Here is a 25,599-nt window from a genome sequence, read left to right on the forward strand (position 1 = left end):
TAAAATGCAGTTTTTGGCTTATAACTCAAAAACCAAAGCTTTTAGAGCAAATCTGACATAGGGTAAAATTGTTCATCAGGTCAAGATCTATCTGCCCTGAAATTTTCAGATGAATCCGACAACCTGTTGTTGGGTTGCTGCCCCTGAATTGGTAATTTTAGGGAAATTTTGCTGTTTATGGTTATTATCTTGAATATTATTATAGATAGAGATTAACTGTAAACAGCAATAATGTTCAGCAAAGTAAGATTTACAAATAAGTCAACATGACCAAAATGGTCAGTTGACCCCTTTAGGAGTTATTGCCCTTTATAGTCAATTTTTATGCATTTTTCGTAAATCTTAGTTATCTTTTACAAAAATCTTCTCCTTTGAAACTGCTGGGCCAAATTAAACCAGACTTGGCCACAATCATCATTTGGGTATCTAGTTTTAAAAATGTGTGGCGTGACCCTGTTAACTAACCATGATGGCCGCCACGGTGAAAAATAGAACATAGGGATAAAATTCAGTTTTTGGCTTATAACTCAAAAACCAAAGCATTTAAAGCAAATCTGACATGAAGTAAAATTGTTTATTAAGTAAAAACATATCTGCCCTGAAATTTTCAGATGAATCAGACAACCTGTTGTTGGGTGCTGCCCCTGAACTGGTAATTTTAAGAAAATTTTGCTGTTTTCGGTTATTATCTTGAATATTATTATAGATAGAGATAAACTTTAAAATACAATAAATGTTGGCAAAGTAAGATCTATAAATAAGTCAACATGACCAAAATTGTCAGTTGACCCCTTTAAGAGTTATTGCCCTTTATAGTCAAGTTTTAACCATTTTTTCGTAAATCTTAGTTATCTTTTACAAAAATCTTCTCTGAAACTACTGGGCCAAGTTAATTATAGATAGAGATCATTGTAAGCAGCTTGAATGTTCAGTAAAGTAAGATGAACAAACACATCACCATCACCAAAACACAATTTTGTCATGAATCCATCTACGTCCTTTGTTTAATATTCACAAAAACCAAGGTGAGCGACACAGGCTCTTTAGAGCCTCTAGTTTTTTAAACAAAACGGTTTTAATTCAATTATAATTTATATAACTATACAATGTATTTCATCATCAGCTTATTTTCCATTTTCCTTTCGCCAAAAATGTTGGGTGAGTAAGCTATATATACTCTTGTTAAATAAATATTGAGTGGTTTCTTAAATAAATGTGTGTCTCTGGACCAACTTATTTATTATTTGTTTTGATCCATTTCGAACTCTGTCGACTAATACTCATTCTTCTTTATACCTTAGAATATTTATAGGTTTGGACTTCTGATTTTCTATTGTATAAAGATGTTGGTTGATTCCTCTGTCACATTCAGAAATTTATTGTTGAATCTCTATTTCATTATTCTGACATTAAAGAATTATTTTCATAACTTGTCTTTGCACAGGCTAGGGTAACGTTACAGGGAAGCGTAGATTTTGTTTTGTCATTTGGCAAAAAACTTAGGGTATCCTGATTTAAAATCAAAGGTCACTTAAGGTGGTATCAAAAACCAGAGGAGCAATAACACCAGACCGAAAATGGTTAGAAAGTATAATCTAGATTTGATTCCAACAGAGGATTATGTTCCGCGTAAATCAAATCCTGATTTTACTTCCCTACCGTTCACAGTATTGTGTAAATGCACCCAGTCTCAAATCCCTTAACAGATTTGAATACAGATACCCTGTGTCTTAAAATACACTTAAATGTTGTGATTAAGAATAAAAATGTACCTTATCACTTTCAGTATATAAGTGTATTAACATACAAGACTTCAGGACATTCATTAACTGGACCACCCAATAAAATAGGGACACCAGGTCACTGAATGTAAATTAGCAAGATCACTGTTTATGAAGTTTAAAAATATTTAGGACTAAATTGAATGAGACATTATTTACAAATCACCAAACTTAGCCATAGAATGTTCATGATTTATATGGAATGAACTATTTTCATGAATAAAAAATGTTTATCTATGAATCTTTAATAGAACATTTTAAAATAAATGTCATATGTTCAAAAAAAAAATCCCATCTTGAGCCTCTTGTCTAAATCCAATGTCAGTGCACTTAAAAGTAAGGATGGTGTGAGGTTCTCCATGTAGGTGGTTTATGTAAACCAATCAAACCTTGTTTTATATGAACATTTATAGTAGTCTTGACCTAACGGCTAAGTAAATAATCACTAATTAAAAAGGCGGTCCTTGTCCATTCACTCACCTGGTATGTCACTACCCATTAAAAGTCAACAATTTTATTAATCAGGAAATGCATACATGAATGTCTTGAGGTTAGCACTTGAAAAGGTGTATATGATTTTGTTGACATGCGATACGCTTATACAACAGTGCATATATTTATAAAGAAGAATAATATCAACCTTCCTTCAAGATTTGATCGGTTAAATGATGAAATATAGTGTGAATTGACTTGAATGATTAGTTCAGGAAAGGATAACTTTTTATAATTTTATAATTTTAAATTATACCTATAACATATAATAGAAAGAGAAAGGTTGTCAAATTATTTAAAGTGATCGGAAGTGATTGTCAATGTGATTAATTGTTGGTTTACATGTTCTTTTACTGAATTTATAATCATTACGCAACTTGCACTGGAATGTCTGACTTTTGTATTTGAAAGCCAAAAAAAACGTGAATGAATGAAACTGTAAATTTTATTCTTTAAGTAAGGAGGAATTATTAATTGTATAAATCTCTGAGATTTTCTCAGATTATATTAACTACAACAAAGGAAAAAATTCTTTATTTGAGGAATTATTCAATTGATTAATTATACAAAAGAAAAAATTGAATTGTGTCTACAGAAAGATAACAAGATATTCCGAAGTCAGTGTCTTGTACTTCATTATAGGCAATAGTGGATTATATCGACAGTAATTTACATGAACACAACTGCACTAGAAGAACCAAATGACTGATTAAGTGCAGGAACAGGGATTTTATCCTGGAGCAAAAAATATTCAATATATTCTGTTTGATTTTAAGTCTTTGTTGTTTTTCTGTGTAACCGATAACGTTGATTGAAGTGGTATTAAAACACAAGGAGCTTCGTTTCCGATTTTTCTTGAGTGTTTAAAGCAAATCCGACTGAAAACCCTGTTAATGGTATCCTTTGGGATATTACTGAAGAAACAACACTCATTGGATAGTTTTTTTTATGTCATCAGGAGTTAACATCCCAGTGGTTGGCCTCTAAGATTTTTCAATATCCTCTTCTGGGCCTCAGGATTATCGAGTTTATATAACTTCACCCTTTTGGTTGAGTGCAGCAAATTTTGCAAAATTGAGTAAAAAATTGTAATCACTAGACTATAAAAGAAATGTGTGTTGACAATTACTTGTAAGAACTCATTGGATGGAGGTGTTTTGAGCAGGCTCAGCGACCACTAATCCGGAAAATTTTAAATTACATTCATTCTTTATTATAGATATGTACTAAATTAATTTGTAGTTCATAGAGGTTTTTATTGATTTGGTTGTGGAGAAATTGAAAAACGATTGCATTTCGTGTAAATAAAACATTAATTTGGATGTTTGATAGAAGCAAAAGTGCTGATTTGATTGAAAATTGAATTACAAGTGAAAATTTGACCAAATTCAGTTCTTGAGTTGATAAGTTTGTGTAGAATACAGTTGTACTGCAACTAAAAGGAAAATAACAAATTAAGACTTTCACAAGTTAACACTTACAGTTAGTGAGATTGCAAATTTTAAAGGGCATGGATTATTGTTTATTATTTCCTTTTGGAGAAAAATAAGATAACATTTATTATGTAAAAATAATTCAGTGAGAAAGGAAGGTTTTATCATCGGAAGCAATTCTGCTGGATCACTTCATAAACATTGTATACCTAATGTTAATAATACAAAAAGTTTGGATATGGATGGAAATGGACCAGTTATCAGTAGTTCAGATGTAAAGTCAGATTTATCAAGGTATTGTACAATTATCACAGTGTCAATTGTTCTTAACATTATAAATCTACAGAATAGAATAAAACAAAAATGATATTGAATGAAAATTACATCAATGTGGTTTTAGATTTTATCAGTATCAAACTAGAATCTTAACAGTGAAGTAGAAAATATTGCAATAAAAAAGGTTCAAAATGCCTTGAATTTCTTTAAACATGAAAAAAAACTCAGAAAAAAATGAATTAGTAGTACTTATTTTTTGTAATTTTATTTGTTAATTTATTAGTATTGATTAAGAATTGTCTTGTAATTTTATGGCAATTATTTGCAAACATTTCATAAACAGAAATAATTGAAAGTTATATATATACTATCAACATTTTATAGTACAATGAATAATATTTATTCTTCATTTATCATATAAATACAGATAAATTAGATACAGTTGGTTTCTACATGTATACATTATACATTTTTTCCTGTTTATTGTGTCACATTTTGTCATGTCAGAATCTTTTATAGATGACTGTTTTAGACATCACCAATTGTTAAAGGCTGCAATAAGTACCATGGAAAGATCCAGCCATTTTTAAAAGGGGGTTCCCAACCCAGGATAAAGGAGGGGGTGGTTCCAACTATATGTCCCCATTCAAATGCATTGATCGTCCCCAAAAAAAGTGGTTCCAACCACTGGAACCCCCTTTCAGGATCTGCCACTTTGTACACTGTAGTTGCTGTAACCATCTGGTGGGTAATGTTGTCGCATCAGCAATCAAACACATATCCTTATTTTTATATACAATTTTTTTTTTATTTGTGGACTAATTTTTCAAAATGTTTACAGTGGAAAAAGATTTTATATAGTATACTCAGCAGAACAATTATCAGAAATTTGTCCTGAATATAAATAGTGTATTTTAATCACCAATGATACATGTTTAAACTAGAATAAGACTCATCTCCAGATTTGTTCTTACATAAATAACATTACTCAGGTTCAACATGTGGAGCAAGATTGGCTTATTCTTCCAGAGGACTGAGTAAGATCACCCCTGGTTGTTTTGTAGGGTTTGTGTTGCCAAATCTATAGAAAAGTCTGTGTTGTGTTTTGCATAATGTTGTTTGTCTCTTTGTCTTACTTTTGTTTTAACTATGTTATAATGTCAGTTTATTTTCGACTTGTGAGTGAGATTGTCCGTTGGTATCTTCACCTTACTTTAAATCACAGTAAGGTGTGAATGCATGTATACTTGATAAATGTAATTTGAATGTCAATTCCAATATACCTATAATTATTGAAAGTTATTTTGAGATTCTTATATGACACGTTTATATTAGTTGCGTGGTATTAAGTTTTTACATGTGAAAAAAAGAATTCCTGATGATAATAATGTTATAGTTTAGTGAGTAGTACACACCTCTTTGTCATATAATGTGGTCCCCTGCTTAAAAAATATTTAATTATAAGAACTCTTATGTCACAAAAAGGTACATGTCATTCATATTTCAGACACAGTATCAACATCACAAATTTAAAAAAAAAAAAAAAAAAGACTGCAGGCTTTTCAATATTAGAGAATTTACATATCATATACTGAATAAACTCATTTCTGCAATTTTACTTATTTCAATCATATCCAGATGTTATTCAGAAAAACAAATTGCTTCGGAAGACAATTTGAAAAATGTTCCGTTTTGTAAATTTTGCATCTTTAACCAAAAAAAGGGATAAAATTTGACTTCTAAAAGATTTTTTGTTTTTTGGTGAAAAAAAATCTTGTTTATTTTTTGATAAATTCTCTGAATTTTAATACCAAAATCTGTTTCTTAAAATAGCAGTTTTGAGCAGTCTTTTGCATTCATTATCTGAGCAATTGTTCTGAAATACCCTTATTTTGTTAGAAATTACCAACATACACTCTTGAAGTTGTGCTACTGTGAATTTTAGTACAAATCATCAAAATGATATGAAATAATTCTTGCAATCTTTTTTTTTGGCATTTTTTTAAAAATGAATATTGGAGAAACTTTTTACTGTAGAAATGGAGCTTGGGTACATATATATATATGAATCCTGAAGAAATATTTTTGTATTGGTCTGTTATTTGTGCTTCCCTTTTCTGTCACGGAAGTTAGAACTACAAGTATTTGCTGAGGAGGATGTTTTATTTGTGATCATTGATCTATACAAACCATGTTGACTTTAAAGCCTGGTCTGACTGAGTGCATTATCTAAGAGCAATTGGTGCACTAGGGTTAACATGGTTAATAATAAATGGTTGGGAAGTTTGTGGTTATTTTATATGGACACCTTTTATCTCCCCCTTGTCATTTATGTTAATTGTTGCCACATGCAGTTTTAAAATTGCAGATAGAAAATTTTTAGAAGCACAAAATTGTCATAAAAGCATTGATTGATCTTTTCCCTGTTTGAACTAATTTACTCAGTATTTTCAGGGTAAGAATTACTTGCAAACATAAAATGCAAAGAAATTTATTCTGCTTGTAAAAGCCAAAAGCGATGGATATTTTTTTTTAATGCTTTGCCTCTTGTGCAATGGATATCATATGCAACAGAAAACCAACCTGTGTGACTTTTCAAATGATATCACAAGCAAAAGAGTCTTGATATTGATATCTGGTTAAAACTGCAACTATTTATGTTTTTCTCACATGAAATGAAATTTGAGAATGCAAAAGCTTTCTCTGAAAAAAATCCTGCTCAATTATTTAAAAAATGTAAAAATACTTTGGAAAACTTGGAAAATCAGTGAAATATGAATGATAATGGGAAGACCTTAACCAAAATAGACACAACTTGCAGTGACTTTACGCGCGATTTTCGTACCTCATTGGAAAATCGGTGTAGTTGACATGATGCAAGTCCAAAATATTTTTATTTTGTGATATCATATTCAATGTTAGTGTACGCATTTTGAACAAAAATGATTTTTTTTAAATAAAAAAGAAAAATATTTGTTGAAACTATGTTTTATACTGCATGCGACAAGCTTCAGTTTTGAAAAACGGCTATTTTTAGGCTGTCCCGCGTAACATATTTCATTTAATGTAACCAATAAATTGTGATTTTCGTCTAAACTATTTAATATTTTGAAAAACGTTTTTTTCCATTATTTAACAATAAGGTTCCTTCATTTTTTATGCATTTTTATGACGTTTTGATGAGGTCATAGAAAAAATAAAGTGTTCCATACTACAAGGGCAAATCTGTCCCATGGGAGAAAAAAAAATGGTATTCCAAATTTGAGAATCAAAAACATTTATCTAAAAGGAAAAAGGTCAGTATTTGTATTTACTACATCAATGTTATTTTGCTTAAATTTATGAATTTAAAAACAAATATCCTGAAAAATGATATATGGTAATTTATGAGCGATTTTTCAAAGGCTTACAAGGTTGTCACACCGCCATTTTTTGACGTAAAAACGAACTCAACTCAAATTTACATCAATTGTTTGCTTGTCAGAGCTCTTATTATGGTAGAATTTTATTATTTTTTAAAATGTTATTTTTCTTAATTTTTCAAAAAAGTACATCAATTTTCGATAAGTAGTTAAAACGCACCGTCGATTTTGCGTAGTCTTACAAGAATGTCGCACATGCTTAAAACCAACGTTTCAGTCGAAGTTTTGGTTTGAACATTACGAAATATTCGCGACGTTATGTTACGCTCACATGTACGAACATCGCGTGTAACGTCTGTACATGTATAATAGCATATTTATGAATGGATAGCATCTAAAAACACCATAAAAAGCAATGCAAACTGTTAACAGCATGCAACATATTGTGGAATAAAAAAAAAAAACAACATTTCTCTCTCATACATTGCAAACGTCAAATTTGAGTCCTTGATTCTTTTTTTTATTAACCATGTGCAGAAATTTGGATGCATTTATTACTACCTTAGGTGCACTTCTTTGCTATCAAGAATTTTTAAATCTCATGCATACAAAAAAGAAATGATCCTGTTAATGCCATTATGGCAGGTTCATCTGGGACAATGTGCCTTTGTCAAACTGTCAAGTATTCATCCTTTAAGATGGATAACTGTTTAAAGTTGCATAATTTTACACAGAGAATTAAAGTTTGCAGGGTAAAACAATTTCCTGTTTTAAAAAGTTGAAACAAGGACAAATCTGTAACCTGCATAGTTCAAACAAGTTTCACCTATTAAGTAGCTCAATGAATTCAATTAGTACACCGAGTGCAGTCTTTCATAATAATTAAAAATCGTAATTGATGTCCTATGGTTGTGGTTCGTAAATGATTATGTTGATATTATGTACTTTTTCTCTGGAGTATTGAAATCTTGAACGTCATTGATGGTTTAACAAAAGTTATTCAATCAAAAAATGAGTGCATGCCTCGCAAGTTTTTAAATGACGTTGACATCTAGGTGGCATGTATTTATAAGTTTTACTTCCTCTCAGTATCTGCTGTGAACAGGAATTTTATCAAGCACAAATAGGTTTCTTCCTTTTAGGTTTTTTGTAAAACAATAGATTTGCCATACTAAATGATTTGTTCTTTAATGAAATGCAGAACAGAATCCTCCCTAAGATTTCTCAAACATGTTCTTGTTAGTGCGTTACTTTCTAATTGATGATTTAGTGGTACAATGAGTGCTCAGAGTTTATAATCAGGTAGGGGCACCTGACTTGTGTTTTCTGTACTACAGATTGATCATTAAGGAAATCCAAATCAGATTTATGTGTTTACACCAAGCTAGTTAACAATCAAGTAGATGTGTAATTGCAGTATATCGATTGGTCACTACTGGAGGAAATATGTTGACAATCTTTTATTGAAATGATATCTGAAGTTCAGTGTTCATCTCATTTTTGCATAAGTTTTTTTTTCAGATGTGACCACCTTTTCTTATATTGTCCTTACTAATTGCAAGGATTTGTATAGTTATACAAATCCTTGCTAATTGTAAGAAATGGGTTTAGGGGACTCAATAATTATGATGTAAGAAGTTGAATTTTAAGTAAACGATATAAAATATAAAAAAATAAAATCGGTCATGAAATCAAACAAGAGAAAAATTTATATAGATTAATAGTGAAATACGGTTTATAGAAATTATTGTGTGCTCTTTTAAGGCTTATTAATTTTATCTTTTAGAGAATATTCTCAAACAATTATATGAAAAATATTGAGCATCCGATTTACATAAGTTGAGTTAGTACATCCTTTAATCTAATTAATTTGTACTAAGAGTATCTTGTCTGGATATTAAAAATAGTTGTCACACTCCATAATGTTTGTTTGATGTTATCAGAGGAAGTTTCAAGGGCATTCTATACATAAGCTTGACCCTTTTTAATTTGTGATTTAGCACAGATTACAATTGATATAGATTCTAAAAATTCAATAACTAAGAACTTACAAGTTATGCAAATAAAAATATTGAAAAAAGGGTTTCATTGTATAACAATATAGACTATTTTAAGTACTAAATGTATTTCCTATATAAATTAGCAAATCGACAGAATCTGAGTAAATTTTGAAATGAAGTCTTATTTTTAGGTCTCCCCACATATTTTCAAATGGTGAAAAGCACTGTACAAGTGGAACTATAAAATTTTGCAACATTTAGTTATGTAAAGTTATGCCCCTTGAAATATTTAGAAAATGTTTCTTGATAATTTTTTAAACTTAAAGCTATAACAGGGTATTTGTGTATAGCACAATAGGATTTGAAAATAGTGATGTTTCCTTAGAATTATATATTATTGTCCCTGAGAATAGATTCATGTTGCACGCAAACTCGAGTATGCCTTGAAAGAATTTGTTATCCTTGTACTTCAAATTTTTGCTTTCTTTCCCTGAATTATTGGAATATAATGATATGATAACAGTTGATTGGTACTCATGATTCATGTGGACATGATGAAGCCTTTTGATAAGATTGAACTTCTTTTGTTACTTGGAGGAAAAAGATAAAGTTCCATTTTATTTCAGAAACAATCTTTATTGGACTTGCTGCCTAGTGAACACTAAGGAAATAAAAATAATAACATAATGTGCATTCTGCTGTGTGTTTAATTTTGAATGATTTGATAGATATTTGTTCAAAAGTAAAAAACTGACAGTATTTAAATTTAGTCCAAAAGTTGTTTATTTAGTTTATGGCTTTGAAGTCCACAGAGGTTTTAAGGTAGAAAAAGATCAATTGTTCATTGTTTTCATGTATAAAAATATACCTGCAATTTGTACAAATTATTTTATTTATTACTTTCCAAAGTAAAATATTCAAGGAGTTCTGTCTCAGAAGTAATGAAAATAGCATTATTTAATAAATAATTACTTTATGCATGCAAGTTGTTGAATGATTTATAAAAATTCAAAGTTATTTTATGTACCGTAGTTTATTTTTTACCCCAAAAAATTATTTTAACAAGAAATAGATAACTATTCAGGAGATACAGTGCTGAAAAGATATCAATTCCTGTCCAACATGCTCAGTTTTGAGCACCTCAGTTCAGTTGAGTGACTTCTGAGTGAGTGAGTGTCAGGCCAGTACATATATTATTCAGATTCATAATTTGGATTTGCGAGGTCATTTATTTAGATGTGTTAATGATTGCATAAATGACTGGTAAAATGTTTTCCTGTAAATTAATTTCATTGTTTAAAATGATAACCTGGGTTAAGAGATTTGAATAAGTACTGTTTGTTTTTACTGACAAATCAACATATTTAAGTTTGTACCTTAAAAGGTGAAAGGAAAAATCGAATGTACTAGAAGAAAACAAAAAAATCTAGTTCTGTTCTTAACTCCGCTATATAAAAAAAACCCTAGATGAATGTTTTATTACATTTGAATTAGACCATTGTGTAATATAACTCAGTGCACAGCCTGAACTTAATGCCTTTCTTAATATTCTCTCTTAACTTATTAAGTTAGCTTTAGGATCGTGTCTCGTAGGAAATCTACAGTAGACTCAATTAGTACCTAGTAACATTGAAATGAAAGTAAACCTGAAAGATTAACAGCTAAAGTAGGATTGATTTGATATCTCAAGCTTATGATCTCTTTAAAACGTGAATCTGTAAATGTTGCTTGAAAATTATTGTCATTTTGTGTTCAAGTGTAAAGCTGTTATAAAAAAACAACCCGAAATACTTTCTTATTGGCCTTAAATATGCAGTTCTCATATACTTGTTTGCCCATAATATTTCACTATTAATCTATAAATCTTATACACAATGCACATTGAGGTTTTACACCTACAACTCTTTTGTTATTTGAAATTAATAAAGTTAAGTGAGCAATAGACATAGTGTGGGTAGTTTGGTATATAATGATAATAAAGCCTAAACATGGATATAAAAATAGAATATGTAGTATGATTGCCAATGTCAGAGACAAGTATCCACTCGAGACCAAATGATGTCAAGGTTAACAGCTACATGTATATAGGTCACTGTAATGCCTTTAACAATGAGCAAACTGTATACTTTCAATCTCTTGACATGGATATCATCAGTCTGTACTCTCAAGATATTTTGTATTGGTTTATTAATTATGACATGAAGTTGTGACAAGGAAATAGAAGCACAATAATGCCTTAATATAAAGTTTACTGGATTGTAACCAATAAGAACAAAGATGCTTATGTTCCTTTATGACTTTAATAAAATTATGTTAATTTCTTCCTTATTAGCTGATAGTTTCTGTAGTGACTTTAATACTAACAGGGAAGACTTTTTGTTGAAGAAATCTCCTTTTTTTATGACTTAATTATGTCCATCAGACAGCAATCCAAAGACACAAATAACCAAAAAGCATATACATTTACCAGGACTAAAATATTTAAAAATTAATATTTTTTTTTACTAAAATGTCTACTTGTTATTCTCACATTACTTTTAAAGGTAAGTTTTTGACAACTTCTGGTATTTTCCAATAAAATAAACTATTTCTTTGAAGTTTTAATTCATTTACAATAAATGTTATGGGTGTTATTATCAAAATTTTGTCTAGGCCTATAATCCTTGCAAAAGAATGTTACATAAACCTTGCCAGAACTATTCCTTGATGTTTCATTTGAATTCATTGAAACTTTCCTCAAAAACTATGATAATGAGAAAATTTTAGTTTGATCTGAGAAGGGAATGAAAGCTGTAGGTCCTGTCTTTTTTTTAGGAACTGTATGTCACATTTTAGCTACAAGATATTTGTTGAATATGGGGTTTCATCTTTATTGTACTTGTTCAAGCCATAAATTAAAAATTTACTTGTGCACCTGCAGATACCAACTCACACAGTTAAACCTTATTTCTATAGATAGAAATAGACCTACTTACAGTAGAGATCCCTTCTGTTAAGTGCACTGATCGTGACACTAATTTTTATTTCTCATCGATTATTTCCATACAATGTCATGATTTATTAATGTAATATAAAAGTGATAATAAAGCATGAAAAATACTGCACCAACTTGCAAGTATGTAATTTTTCATGATGAACAAACCTAGATAGAAGTACACATGTTCTCCACTGTTTCATTCGGTTACAGATAATTAGTTTATATTAAAGAGAGAACAAAGAAAAAACTCTGTTGATTAATTTCATTTTGATCTGCAATGTATTATCTAATGTTTTCTGTATGCTAGGTACAAAATGCAACACATTTTTATAGATAATCTATAGAGATTCGATTCAATTTGCTTCTAGAATTATGTACCCATAGCTGTCATTGTGACAATATTATTTAATTGCACTCAGGCCTTACAGAGAGGGGGACTAGAAGATAAAACTATGTTGCTCTTCACTTTCAGAAGTTTCCCCTATTCCCACATTTCAGCCTGCCCAAAAGCCACTGATGAGGTTATCATAAACATTTTCTTTCCAACCCTGAAGAAGATTTAAAATTATTTGTTTTGTCTTTTTGTCTTTTTTTAAAAGCAAAGTAACACATGTCCAATAATTGAAAGACAATTCTGAATCATTTGATGATATGAAACTGTCATAGAAACTTGTACTTTTTAACAAGGAAAGAAACCAAACCTAAGAATAGCAATGCATGGTCTTTTGTGTTGTAATGAATGACATTGGTGAATGTGGTTATTGACTTGAGTCAATAGAAAGTCACCAAGTAAGTTTAATCATTTAATTTTCCTTCCTTGTGGATTAACTCCTCATGTTGACCTGGTTTGACCTGTATTACAAATCAGGACATGAACCATTGATTAATTTATTAAAAATGAAAAGAGGACCCCTTGAGGGGAAGATGTTTTAGCTGAAAGATCAAATAGAGACCAGCCTTAAATAAGATGTAGGTGGTTATAAATGATGATTACTTTAATGGTAGCGTGGAATGTGTTCATGCAAGATGTCAGCATATCGAAAAATTAGAGTAATAATAGTATCACTATAACTTTAACCCAAAGTAATATTTTTAGGGCATGCACATGCTTTCTTGTCTTTCTCAGTTGGTCAAAATAAAGTAATGGGGCATGGGATATATCAATGGACCAATAAGTATTACCAATGACTGCATTTAAAATCAAAAAATTTAAAAAGAAAGTATATTAAAAATAGGCAAATAATAAGATATATGTCATTTCAAAATTGTCTATTACTTTTTTATAAACTTTTAAAAAGTATTAAAATTTGATTCAAATCCGGTTTAGTAAGTTTAATGATGCAGGTATGATTTTTCTCTGTTTTTTTTTTAATTAAACAATTAAAAAAAAAATGTATTCCTTTTCTGCATCCTTTTGTACACCATTTGAGATTTACTGTTATTCACCATTTCAGTGCATCTTGGATATTTTCAAATGCCTTTTAACAAACATTTAAGCTGTGATTAACAATAACTTTATCAATAGATGTTTCACCAATGGTGTAACATTTTCATTTTTGGTGAAGAAATTAAAATCCTGCCAATTTTGCAATGGTGACAATTGTACTGTTGTCCTTATAAGTTCACTTAGTTAATATATCTATAAATTGCTGTAATTATTGTCATTGTAATTTAGGAGAATATCTATTCTTTATCATATGAAAACTTGTTTCAAATTTCAAATCCCAAAAACGGTTCTATATGGTCATTTATTTCAAGTCAAACAGTAAGATTTATTTTCCAGTGCAGTCTTCACGCCAAGTGGCAGCCCAGGCAACCCAGGCTTGTAAAATTGCTTTCGGGTCGTAAAAATCATACCTACAGGCCAACAGAATCTAACTAAAAAATTTCAAAAATTGAGCTCCGGGCCTGTAGATTTAGCAAATCCTCGTGAAGACTGCCAGTGTAACCTTTTCAGTTTCAAAAAGCAATATTTCAAGTTTAAAACATTCCATGTGACAAATAACCCAGTATTTTTCACTTTTACTTGGATTCAAACCAAAAGATGAAAATGAAATCTTACTTGTTTACTAATTTGGAGAAAAGTTGATGCAGGCAGAATATATCATTGAATGATTTGTGGTAAAAAAGCCATTAATATTTGTTATCTGTCTGGGATGAAGGACAACAACCAGTAGAGAGATTATTGACCTCTATTTGAACTTAGGGTTTCATCAGGCTACCTAGTCTAGACTATTGCCTGCTTAAGGAATTATTAGAATAGAATTAAAAAAATATGACAGGCTCTCAAGTATAAATTCAGTTTTCTTTTTGATGCAATAGTTTTGTTGAAAAAAAGAGAATACTTTTTTTAATTTAACATTTAAGCAATTTGACTTTGCAGTCTTCAAACTAAGCCCAAGAATTTGCATCAAAATGATGTTGAATAAAAAGTGAACTTATCTCCTGCACCACTTAGAAAACACATTATTTTCAAGTTAAACTGTCACATCAATTATATTATGTTAGTTCACAGATGCCACATGGTTTCTTTCTCAATTCATAGGTGACAATTACAAGAAGTGATTAAAATAAATATACAATACCAATCAAGAAATGTATCTTTTTTTTCTTATATATATGTGATTTTGATTTTTTTACAAAATTTAATTTTTTCAATAAATTGCAAGATCAAAATATTAAAAAAAAACATATTTAAAAATAATTGGGTTTTTAAATTAATCTTAAAAGTCAGGATATTTCAATAAATCGTTGTCAAAGCCTATCCCAGCACCCCAACTCCATAGATCATAAGGTGTTTCGAACATCTATTTAGACCAATTAGAATTAACTAATTGATCATGGCCATGTCCATCGTCAGGAGCCCAAGCCATTGCATAGTGACACTTATTATAAAAATACTGTACTTTTTATTAGGGGCTCAAATATTTCAATAAATCGTTGTCAAAGCCTATCCCAGCACCCCAACTCCATAGATCATAAAGTGTTTCGAACATCTATTTAGACCAATTAGAATTAACTAACTGATCATGGCCATGTCCATCGTCAGGAGCCCAAGCCATTGCATAGTGACACTTATTATAAAAATACTGTACTTTTTATTAGGGGCTCTAACAACGATTTATTGAAATAAATGGATAGGCTTTGACATGATTTATTGAAATATTAGAGCCCCTAATAAAAAGTACAGTATTTTTATAATAAGTGTCACTATGCAATGGCTTGGGCTCCTGACGATGGACATGGCCATGATCAATTAGTTAATTCTAATTGGTCTAAATAGATGTTCGAAACACCTTATGATCTATGGAGTTGGGGTGCTGGGATAGGCTTTGACAACGATTTATTGAAATGTTTGTACATATGTATTAAAAAATTTGTATTTCAACGTGTTCCTCTGAGACCCTAACTTTTGCACTCTTTTGTTTGAGATGAATAAAGTATTGATTATATATTTATTTTGTATCATTAGCTTTAATTTCTGTCAATTTTTTTTTTATATGTCCATTCCATCCAAGCAGGACTAAAAATAACTTTACATAGATGAATCTGTCCACCTTATCGCTTTACAACATATTTAAAACAGGTGAAAATAATTGAGATGATTTACTTTAAATTAAAAATGAATAAGCCTATTATGAATACATTATTTATGAAAAAGGAGAAAGGAAATAAACTTAGAAAACTGTGGAAAATCGTAGTCCTGAGTTTGTGTGGCTGGTACGTGATTGCATTGCCATTCCATGATGACTTTGTGGTCAAAACTGTCTGAATTAGATTACATGACTAGTGGTATGATACACCAGGCATTGGTTGTTACAGCTACCTATGATTACAGGGTGCTTTGTTTACCTTCATACTTGTTTAGGTACAGAACATTTTTCATGTCATATCTACCTATAAATAGCTATGTTCTTTTTTTTTCCTCATAGCAAAGAGATGAAGTCATAGTCAACACTGGGAATGGAAACAAAATTTGTTATATTAGGAATTTCAATTTATTTGTATTTTAAATGAATTGATTGATTTGTTTAATTGATGTCTGCTTAATGGCCAGTTATAATAGTTTAAAAAAAAGTGGTCCAATTTGTTACACAAATATGTGTGCCAAATACCCATGTTTGGTTTAAATATTTTGTATTTCCCCAAATACATTTGTTTATTAAATTTAAGTCAACATCCGTTTAACAAATTTAATCTTACAAGATGTAAGAATGTCACATGAAAAATTCATGTATATTTGAATAACAGAGAATGAGTAAATTAATTTTATGTTTCACTAACATTAAAATAAGAAGAGAAAAAAAAATCACATTAATTTTTTTATTAACCGAGATCAGCTAGTTTCTGGTATTCCCCATTATACTGTAAAACCCATTTCCCATTAAAGATCAGTTATTTTTGGCCAAGATGTCACACTAATTGAATAAAAAGATGATTACATTTAAGTTCAACATGAAATAGATTTTCTTAAAGGATGATGTGTACTTATAAAAAAACTGAAGAGTTTCGTAACCTAGATCCAATAAAATAAGAATATTGTTATATTGCAAAGTACAATGTTTAATTAAACATGTCTGTAGGTCAGTCTACATGTTCAGTGACACAAGTTTAAAAAAAGAACATGAAGAGAATTTAAATCAATTATTTTGAACATGTTTCAGACTTTGTGATTTCATTTATACAAAATCAATCATCATCTCATTCATAATGAATGAATTTATCAAGAATCATCTTCCAAAGGGATGTACTTTGTAATTCTGCATCAAGTTCATATCCATTTAGATATCATATCACGTATAATATAAATTCGTAATACATGGATATATATATACCGTATTTTATAATAATAAAAAAAATACTAGTATCATTAGCCATATAGAATGATGTTAGTAGATAATACTGTTGTAATATTAATGATAATAAGACCCCAGCTTGATAATTTTATTAAAGATGAGAAAGTTAAGAGCAAAAACCTTAGGAGATATCAAAGAGGTTATATTGAGATGACAAAAATGCTAACCTCCTTGGTGATACTATATTGGGATTTTAATCTAACAAATATTAGTTTTATGTGCTAAAAAATTTAAACTTTTCCTTGAATATGTTCTAGATATTTGTCAAGTATACTTGACCAACTTATTGAATGTCATTCAATGTATATGTCCTTGATAATGACTAAATTTGGAAACTATGTATTAAAATCAATGTAAACGTGACAATACTAGGAACAGATTATTTTTGCTGAGTACCATAGAATAAGATAGTTTGATACTACTTTTATTATAGTATTATTATTTTTGGGGTACCAGTTGTGATAAACTTTTTTATTGAGTCTGAAAATAATTATCATCAAAACCATGAATTGAAAACCCCATTAACTAACAAATGAGTCACACTAACTTAAATATTGATACATGTTCTAACAAAGAAAAGTACTCCCACAAATAAATCCCACAAAAAGTAGACAAATCTGTATTTAAACTACAAAACAGTAGAAGTAAATTAAAAAATTAAAAAATAAAATAAGTAGTGGGGGGGGGGGCATTTCTGTACCCTTGTGGTATGAAGTATACTTTACCCCCTTTATTTTGCTATGTCATTTTGTTCTACTTATTGTCTTTATATTATGTCAAAAAGATCTAAGTGTAAGATATAAATCTGTCTAATGAAGGTTATAAGTACGAGGAAGATTTGATTTACATAGTTCATACTCCGTATTTAAAATAAATCATCTTCTTTTGATTTGATGTATGTATAACTAGTGTATTTGTCTTGTTTTAATCATTTCCCAGTTGTGTTATATGGTTTCTGTTATCCTTTGATACATATGTTCTGACTTCCAGAATTACCAGGAAAATGAAGCAGTGTTTTATAAATTTTCCCGTAGTGGGAAATGTCGTCATACACATCCTGACCAAAATTTGACAAATCAAAAAATAAGTCAGTACTTCCCTTTAACTGTGGGATCTAAGAATAGATTTTTTTTAAATAAAGGTACATTACAGTTTAATCATTACCTGAGTATTATTAGTAATAGCAAATGTACTAGTATCCGTAAATCTTAATCAATATTTTAAGACTAATTATCTCATAAATAATGATTAGTAGTAGTACCATGTGACATGGCATTTATCCATTCATAGTTCAAACATGTGAATAAGCATGCACATGCTCTGAACTGTTTTCTCATTCAAAGGGAAATCCTCATTTACAGGTCAAGGTCGTTGACAGAAAAGTCACTGTTTATTCTTAGGGTTATAACAAAGTGAAAGTTGGTTTTACTAAATGAGAAAATGCTAAGTTGATTGTTTAAAGGATTTATAACATACAACTGGAGATGATTGATGTTAATAATCTCAGATCTGTTTTAGGGTAAATATAAACCATTTGTCTATCAAGTTTATTTTGAAGTATAAAAGATACAGGACATTCAGTACTTGTTTAATCTTATTATGATAACTTTCAAATAAAATTTAAACTTCAAGCTTTTTGCTTTGTTTCATACATATATGTCATATAGCAGTAAACTGGAGCATGTGAAACATCAAACTGTTTCAAATTTGTCTTTGAAAAATTTAGTCATTACATAATGATTTCATTGTTGTCAATTCTGTCCCTATGATGAAATATTTCTATGAAGTGATGGCAATTTTCAATTTCTTACAAACTTAAAAGATCACAAAAACAGACATATATAAAAGAAATTTATAAACTAAAGAGAAAAATCTGTTTACCAGTATTCTGTATTTTAATTTACTAAAATTCAAAGGTTTAGATATAATAACATGAAGAAATAACTTAATAAATTCTGTTTTTGTTTATAATTGAACTCTTTCTGTAGAAAACGTGAGCAAATGTATAGTAAGTTGAGATAACTAGAAATGAGGGCTTGGAATTAGTTAACCTCTATCTATGACAATATCAGACAGATTCTTTTTAATTTGAATAGTCTTAGACCTCATTATACTTTTTGATTTTTTATGCCTGGCCTAGCAGAGTTCTCGAAAAATGGTGGTCTGAATGTTTTGACCACCAATTTTTCAAAGAACTGACACATTTTTGGTATTTTTCAATGAAAATATTAGTGAAGCCCAGTGTAGATTTATTCCAAGGACCCCCTTGTAAAAAAACCTTTGGCCTAGGACAGAGGTTAAATTATGTTTTATTGTCTGTTTGTTCGTCTGATATTTCTTTCAATTATCACATATATGGTTAAAGATTTTGGTTAAGGTAGTTTACAAGGAATTTGAGGTCTCATCAACTGGAAACTTTGTCATTTGGACATGAACTTTTAAAATTGTATGCAAATTTCAGTTCTGGTTGACTGATCATAGAAATGTAATCATGTTATTCCAATATATCTCAAGTTGAAAGTTTTTGGTTTAGGTATTTTATGACATGAAGTTGCGGTTATATCAACTTGAAACTTAGTACACTGTTATTCATTATGATGTGAACTATTTAAATTATATGCAAAGTTATGGATTTGACCCTGATTCCACAGTTCGCTGAACATGGAAATTGGATAGTGCAAGCAGGGCATTATGTCATACATATGGAAATATTCTTGTTCAATTATGGAAAGGGTAACGATTGAAGATTTAAAAGTACTGGCATGTCAGCTCTTGAAAACTGATAATTTCAAATGGCATCAGAAGAATCCCTACTTTAAAGTTGTACTTTAAGAGAAGGATTGGTTTGTTTAGTTAATAAGCATAATCTAATATTCTTCATAAAACTTTGAATTATAATTCGATTGGTTGTCAGAGCAAATCTTGATTCGTTGATCTTGCAAGGCAATCATTTGACTGTCTTAGTTGAAGCACTACTAATAATTCTTTGGGCTTTTGTGTGAATATTTCAAAATTAACAATAATGATTTGTTAAAAAATGTCTAGTAATTGGGAAAACAAGGGGTTTTGCTCATTGTTTCAGGTTGCATTGTAACCTTTAGGCTTTAGTTGCATTAATCCTTTGGTCTCTGAAAGATAGTTTTCTCTTTGGCAAATTATGACCCCATATAAAATAGTTTGTGAATGCAAGTGTTTTTATTCACTTTATCTTGTGGAGTTTAATATTATCAACAGAAACAATAGTGTTGCAACCATTCATGACCATTGTGTATTGATTTTTAAATGAGCACCCATTCTTAACCTTTGTGTATTGATTTTCATATCTGTATTAGCACTTAATGTATAGTTTCCACATAATCCTAGTCCTGGACCTGATAATTTCACATTCCAGACAATGATTCAGTTTTTTGCACTAAACTTTACATTACAATTTTGGACCAGACTGGTTGTTTTAGATAAATGTATGTCTAGGTAAATTGTACATACATTTATCTGAACTAAACATTGTAAAGGTAAACAGGATACATGTCTGTCTAGTTTTAAACTATTGGAGCATAGAGAACAGAAAATTGAATTCTAATGGCTATAAAATTCAATGTTCTCAAATACCTTTCACTGAGATAACATTTCAAAAATGTGTTCTGATGTAAACAAGGTTATAGGTGAAATGATTTTGTTTACTAATTGTACAAGTTCAATATAAAAAAAATAATCAGAATCAACATTAACAAATATATATATATTATATGCCCCAAGCATAATACTATTTATATTAAAAAAATATAGCAAACATGGACTTAATTTTTGTTGTCAACAATTCCACCTGACCTCCAGTTTACATCAATAGTTTTACCCTTCCAAAGGTGTTTCCAATGCTACAGTTGTGTACCTTTTTAACATTATAGAATTGTTTGATGGTCTTTTTCCTTTTTCAGCAATATTTGTTTTATATTGGGCACTTATATGGATGGTATGATTGTAGCATCCCAACATAAAGTGTGAGAGTTGCTTGATTCCATCTCTTAGCTCTGTCAAACCAAAAACTTGAAAATTAGTTTTTGCTGCTTCTAAGCATGCAGCATTTTAGAGGAAGAGCAAAGACTGATACTGTCACAATAAAGTGCCTGGATAGGATTATCTGTCATTTATGGGCTGTCAGCTTGTATCATCTAGCACAAATTCTTTAAAGACAATCTGTTTGCCTAAGAGCTTAGTTTTTGTTTACTCAATGTTGGCAATTTTATTATATATTTAATCATTCCTATAATTTTTTTCAGATCTGGCAGTGACAATTCAGCAAAAAATCCCAGAATTCCTTTGTCATATCTTGTTGCCCTGTTGCAACCGTCCAACATACCAGACACACTGGATCGAGAGGCATCATCAGCACCGGATCATTCCGGACGAATGGCGGTGACGCGTGTTCCAACACCGCCACCGCCAGAAATGTCATGTCCAGTAGCAGAAAACTGGTGTTACACACAGGCAAGTCTTATTGCAAATGCCACTTTAGTCTTAGCAAGAATTTCTAGTGATGAAAATAACCCTTTATTATATGATGCTTTTTGTTTATCTAAATGGCTTAGCACTAACGGTATATTTTCATGGTTTTCATATGTAGAAAATATAGCCAATGTAAATAAATTAGATATAAATAAAATTCAGGATATAAATTATAAACAAGAGAAGAGTTCATTCTCAAAAAATATTAAAAAAGAACTTAAAGATAGCTTTGAAAATATTTTCTTTGAAAAATTAAAATTAACTAATGAAACCAGTAAAATATTCTTGTACAGTAAAATAAAAACAAAATATGAAATAGACAAATACATTTCTAAAAATAGTTTTGAAAATAGAAAATTATTATGTAAAATGCGTGTAAGTGACCATTTCTTGGAAATAGAGAGGGGTAGATATAAAAGAATTCAAAGAGAAAATAGAATATGTAAACATTGTAATATAAATGCGGATGAAGATGAAACCCACTTTTTCTTAAAATGTAAAATTAATAAATCTTTACGTAATCAGCTTGAAAAAGATATAAATAATATATGTCCAGAATACTTTAATTTGTCTGAAACAGATAGATTACAATTAATTCTATCTTCATTTGATATTATGCAGCTTACTGTTCCGTTCATTAAAAAGTCATTTGCACTGAGGGGAGTGGACACAACGCCTGCATAAATATTACTGTTTTAACACTATATATATGATGTTTAATATGTTAATTTTTCTATTGTGTATATTGTATTATTTGTATATGCCTTCAACCCCCAGGGGTATAAATGTGCATTTCATTAATAAATATAAATCAAACACAAAAGCTCAATCAGTTCCATAAAAGATTTTTAAGAAATCTTCACTGAAACAAAAATGACAATTAAAAACAATTGGTCAGTGTTACTTTTAAAAGAACAAAATGGTAGATAAGTCAAATGGTATAGTGACCTGAAAATAATTTGCTGATTTCAATGTAAAGTTGAAATAAGTAATGACAAATGCATGGGATTTGTTTTTCAAGTTGGATATTTTATGGCCGTAAGATTTTATTAAAATAACATTTTAAGCCCTTTTAGCAGGTATTCAGAGCTTATATTTGCCTAAGAAAATGCCAATTTATGACACTATTATGATTGCCTTTTTTTTAAATGAATGTTTTTTGCCCTTAGTACCGGTACTGTCCAGTAGCCTCGTATAAATAATTTTTTTTCAGAACTTCATCTTTTTTTTGTGCAGTGTTTTGTGGACTAGTTTGATTATTTTGGACATGTATAGTGTTGTCTGATTTCACAGAGATTTCAAAGGTCACCATGGCTTCTTCCCATCCGCTTATTAATATTTTGCAATAATTTGACATTTCATTTTGAAATACTCGAATAGCAACATTTTGTAATAGTGCAACAAAGTAAGCCAATTGTTTAAAAAGGTTAGGATTTCTGATATTTTCAAGATAACTAATGGATTTTACTACTTCTCGGGTAACATTTTCATCTTCACTGAAGAAAAGAGTACCAGTGCAAAAATGTGATTTGTCTGCTTATGTGATTCAGGTCAATGTCTGGAAAATAAAACGAATTATTCCTTCTTTTTTTTAAATTGTTCTGTGTTTTTCACGCATTTATTATTTCAGCAACAAAGCTACATATATTGAAATGAAGCTCACTTTTTTTTATATAGATTATATTAAAAAAAGGAATTTTAATATTCAACAAATTTTTTCAGTAAAAGAAGTTTGCTCAGTTGCATTTTTTTCTTTGTGAAATCATTGGTTAAGATGACATTCTGATAAACTTGACTCCTGAAATCATCTCCTTTGTTGTAGTAAATACATTTATATGTAACAAGAACTCATAGAAAATTACACAAGTGTACTTTAATATGAATGCTTTGAACTTCTGTTATATTATCTGAATGCTTTGAACTTCGATGATATTATCTGAATGCTTTGACATCAACAGCATAATATATTTTGTACTTTAAGCTTATGTTATGATAAACCATATTAAAATATTTTAAGGAATCATAGCCAAGTCGTAGCTATAAATACATTCTCTTCCTGTTTGTACTGACTCACAATTTTAGTTTTCAAATTTATATTCATATTTATATTATACCCCAACCCTAGGCTGCTCTAGGAGAAAGGGTTATATTGCCTGTCCTTTTGTCTGACCAATATTTTAGTTGCACTTTTAACAGGTACAGCTTCTTAGTTTGTCAACAGATTGACAGTGATGAGTTGAATTGTGTAAACATTTTTGGATCATCAGACACCTACTTTTTGTTTGCCAATGTTTTGAATTTTTCAGGGGTTACATCACTTGGGTATAGAAATATGGTCATTCTTTTACATCTTCTTTTTCAGTAATAAAACCCCTGTAAAGTTCTCTTTGAGGAGCTCCTTTTTGCTCTGTTGAAAGGTAAAATTTCTGCCCCTTAAATCTATCAATCCGCATTTGTAAATGGTAGTCCAAATTTCCAACTTTTCATTCAGGTTAACTTCCTTAGAACATAAAAATTGTGTTTTAAGTTGATTAGAAAAAAGTAAAAACACAAAAATACTGAACTCCGAGGAAAATTCAAAAAGGAAAATCAAAAATCAAAAGGCAAAATCAAAAGTCCAAACACATCAAATGAATGGATAACAACTGTCATATTCCTGACTTGGTACAGATATATACTTGAAATATTTGCCAGCTGACATTAACACAGGGTCTTCATATTTGGTTGGCAGCTTGGCAATAATGAATATTAACATGTGAATTGAAAAATAACCAAAATACTGAACTCCAAGGAAATTCTAAACAGAAAGTCTCTAAGCAAATGACAAAATAAAAAGCTCAAACTCATCTAAGGAATGGAAAATTACTTGTCACATTCCTGATTTGATACATTCATTTTCTTATGTAGGATGATGTTGGGTTGAACCTAGCTGTATAGCAGGCTAAACCTCTCACTTGTGTGACAATCATATAAAATTCCATTATATTTGACATTTTTCCATTATTAGTACTCATTAGCATGACATCATAATTGGTTAAGTGATGAGTTTTACTGTGTGTGTGCTTTTCAGATTTGTAAAACACCTACTTCCTCTTTTCCCATATTCTTTGAGGTATGCTTAGTGCAAAAAAAAGCATACTTGTTAACCTTTGAAAACTTAAGTAAGTAGAACTCTAAACTAAAGTGAACTGGTGTAAAGATAAAAAGGTCTTCAATGATTGTTTAATTTGGTCCTTATAAAGCAAAATAAACAAAGTGTTTAAGATATGATTAAAGTCTTAGAGAGGAAAGAAACATGTAAGTGATTTTGTGTCAGGATTTGACATCATATCTTTTCTTTTCATTTTAAAAACTGGAACCTGCAATAAGATATGGAAATTTCCCTGATAAAATGCACTTCTAAATGTCTGAAAAAAATATTAGATTTATGTGTCCTTTAAGGAGATTGTCTGATGAGAAACATATATGTCCCTACCACTTACTAGTAACGGTCTGTTGTTTGTAGAATTAAAGTATCTTATATCTGGCTGCATACTTATTATTGTATGAAAAATCTTTATAGCAGTTAGAAGATTTAAAAAAAATCAACACAATGCCAGGAATGGCAGAGAAAAATAATAAATGAGGTCAATTGCACTCCAAACAAACTCTCAGGACATAGTATAGATTGATGTTGTTAAATGAAGCTGTAGAAAAATAGCTGCTCCAGAATAGTTCTGTTAGCAGAAGGTTTCTAGGTCATTTATTGATCAATACAGTATAATTTTGCCACTATATAATTACTTAAATGTGATCAAGTTTGTAAGCCAGTAATTGGTCTCAGGGAGAATAAAATCGCATGTAAATCAAATTAATGACTAAATATAGTGATTACTTTAGGTGAAAAGATGATAAATTTTAAGTTGTCACCTAAAAAACT

General features: G+C 29.9%; 1 protein-coding gene across 3 annotated transcripts in view; it reads left to right on the forward strand.

Annotated features, from left to right (window-relative positions):
• Nucleotides 1-25,599, forward strand: part of LOC134707489 (speckle-type POZ protein-like) — a 57,801-nt gene that overhangs the window by 16,390 nt on the left and 15,812 nt on the right. The window contains exons 1-2 of one of the 3 annotated variants that reach the window (XM_063567263.1): nucleotides 2,581-4,000; nucleotides 21,455-21,662. In XM_063567263.1, coding sequence (XP_063423333.1) covers nucleotides 3,945-4,000; nucleotides 21,455-21,662 — 264 coding nt within the window. In that variant the 5' untranslated portion in view covers nucleotides 2,581-3,944. Of the gene's footprint in view, nucleotides 1-2,580; nucleotides 4,001-18,558; nucleotides 18,697-21,454; nucleotides 21,663-25,599 lie in introns of those variants that run through there. The other 2 variants (XM_063567264.1, XM_063567265.1) reach the window with 2 other exon arrangements.

This window comes from Mytilus trossulus, chromosome 2 (assembly GCF_036588685.1).
Source record: "Mytilus trossulus isolate FHL-02 chromosome 2, PNRI_Mtr1.1.1.hap1, whole genome shotgun sequence".
Lineage (NCBI taxonomy): Eukaryota > Metazoa > Mollusca > Bivalvia > Mytilida > Mytilidae > Mytilus > Mytilus trossulus.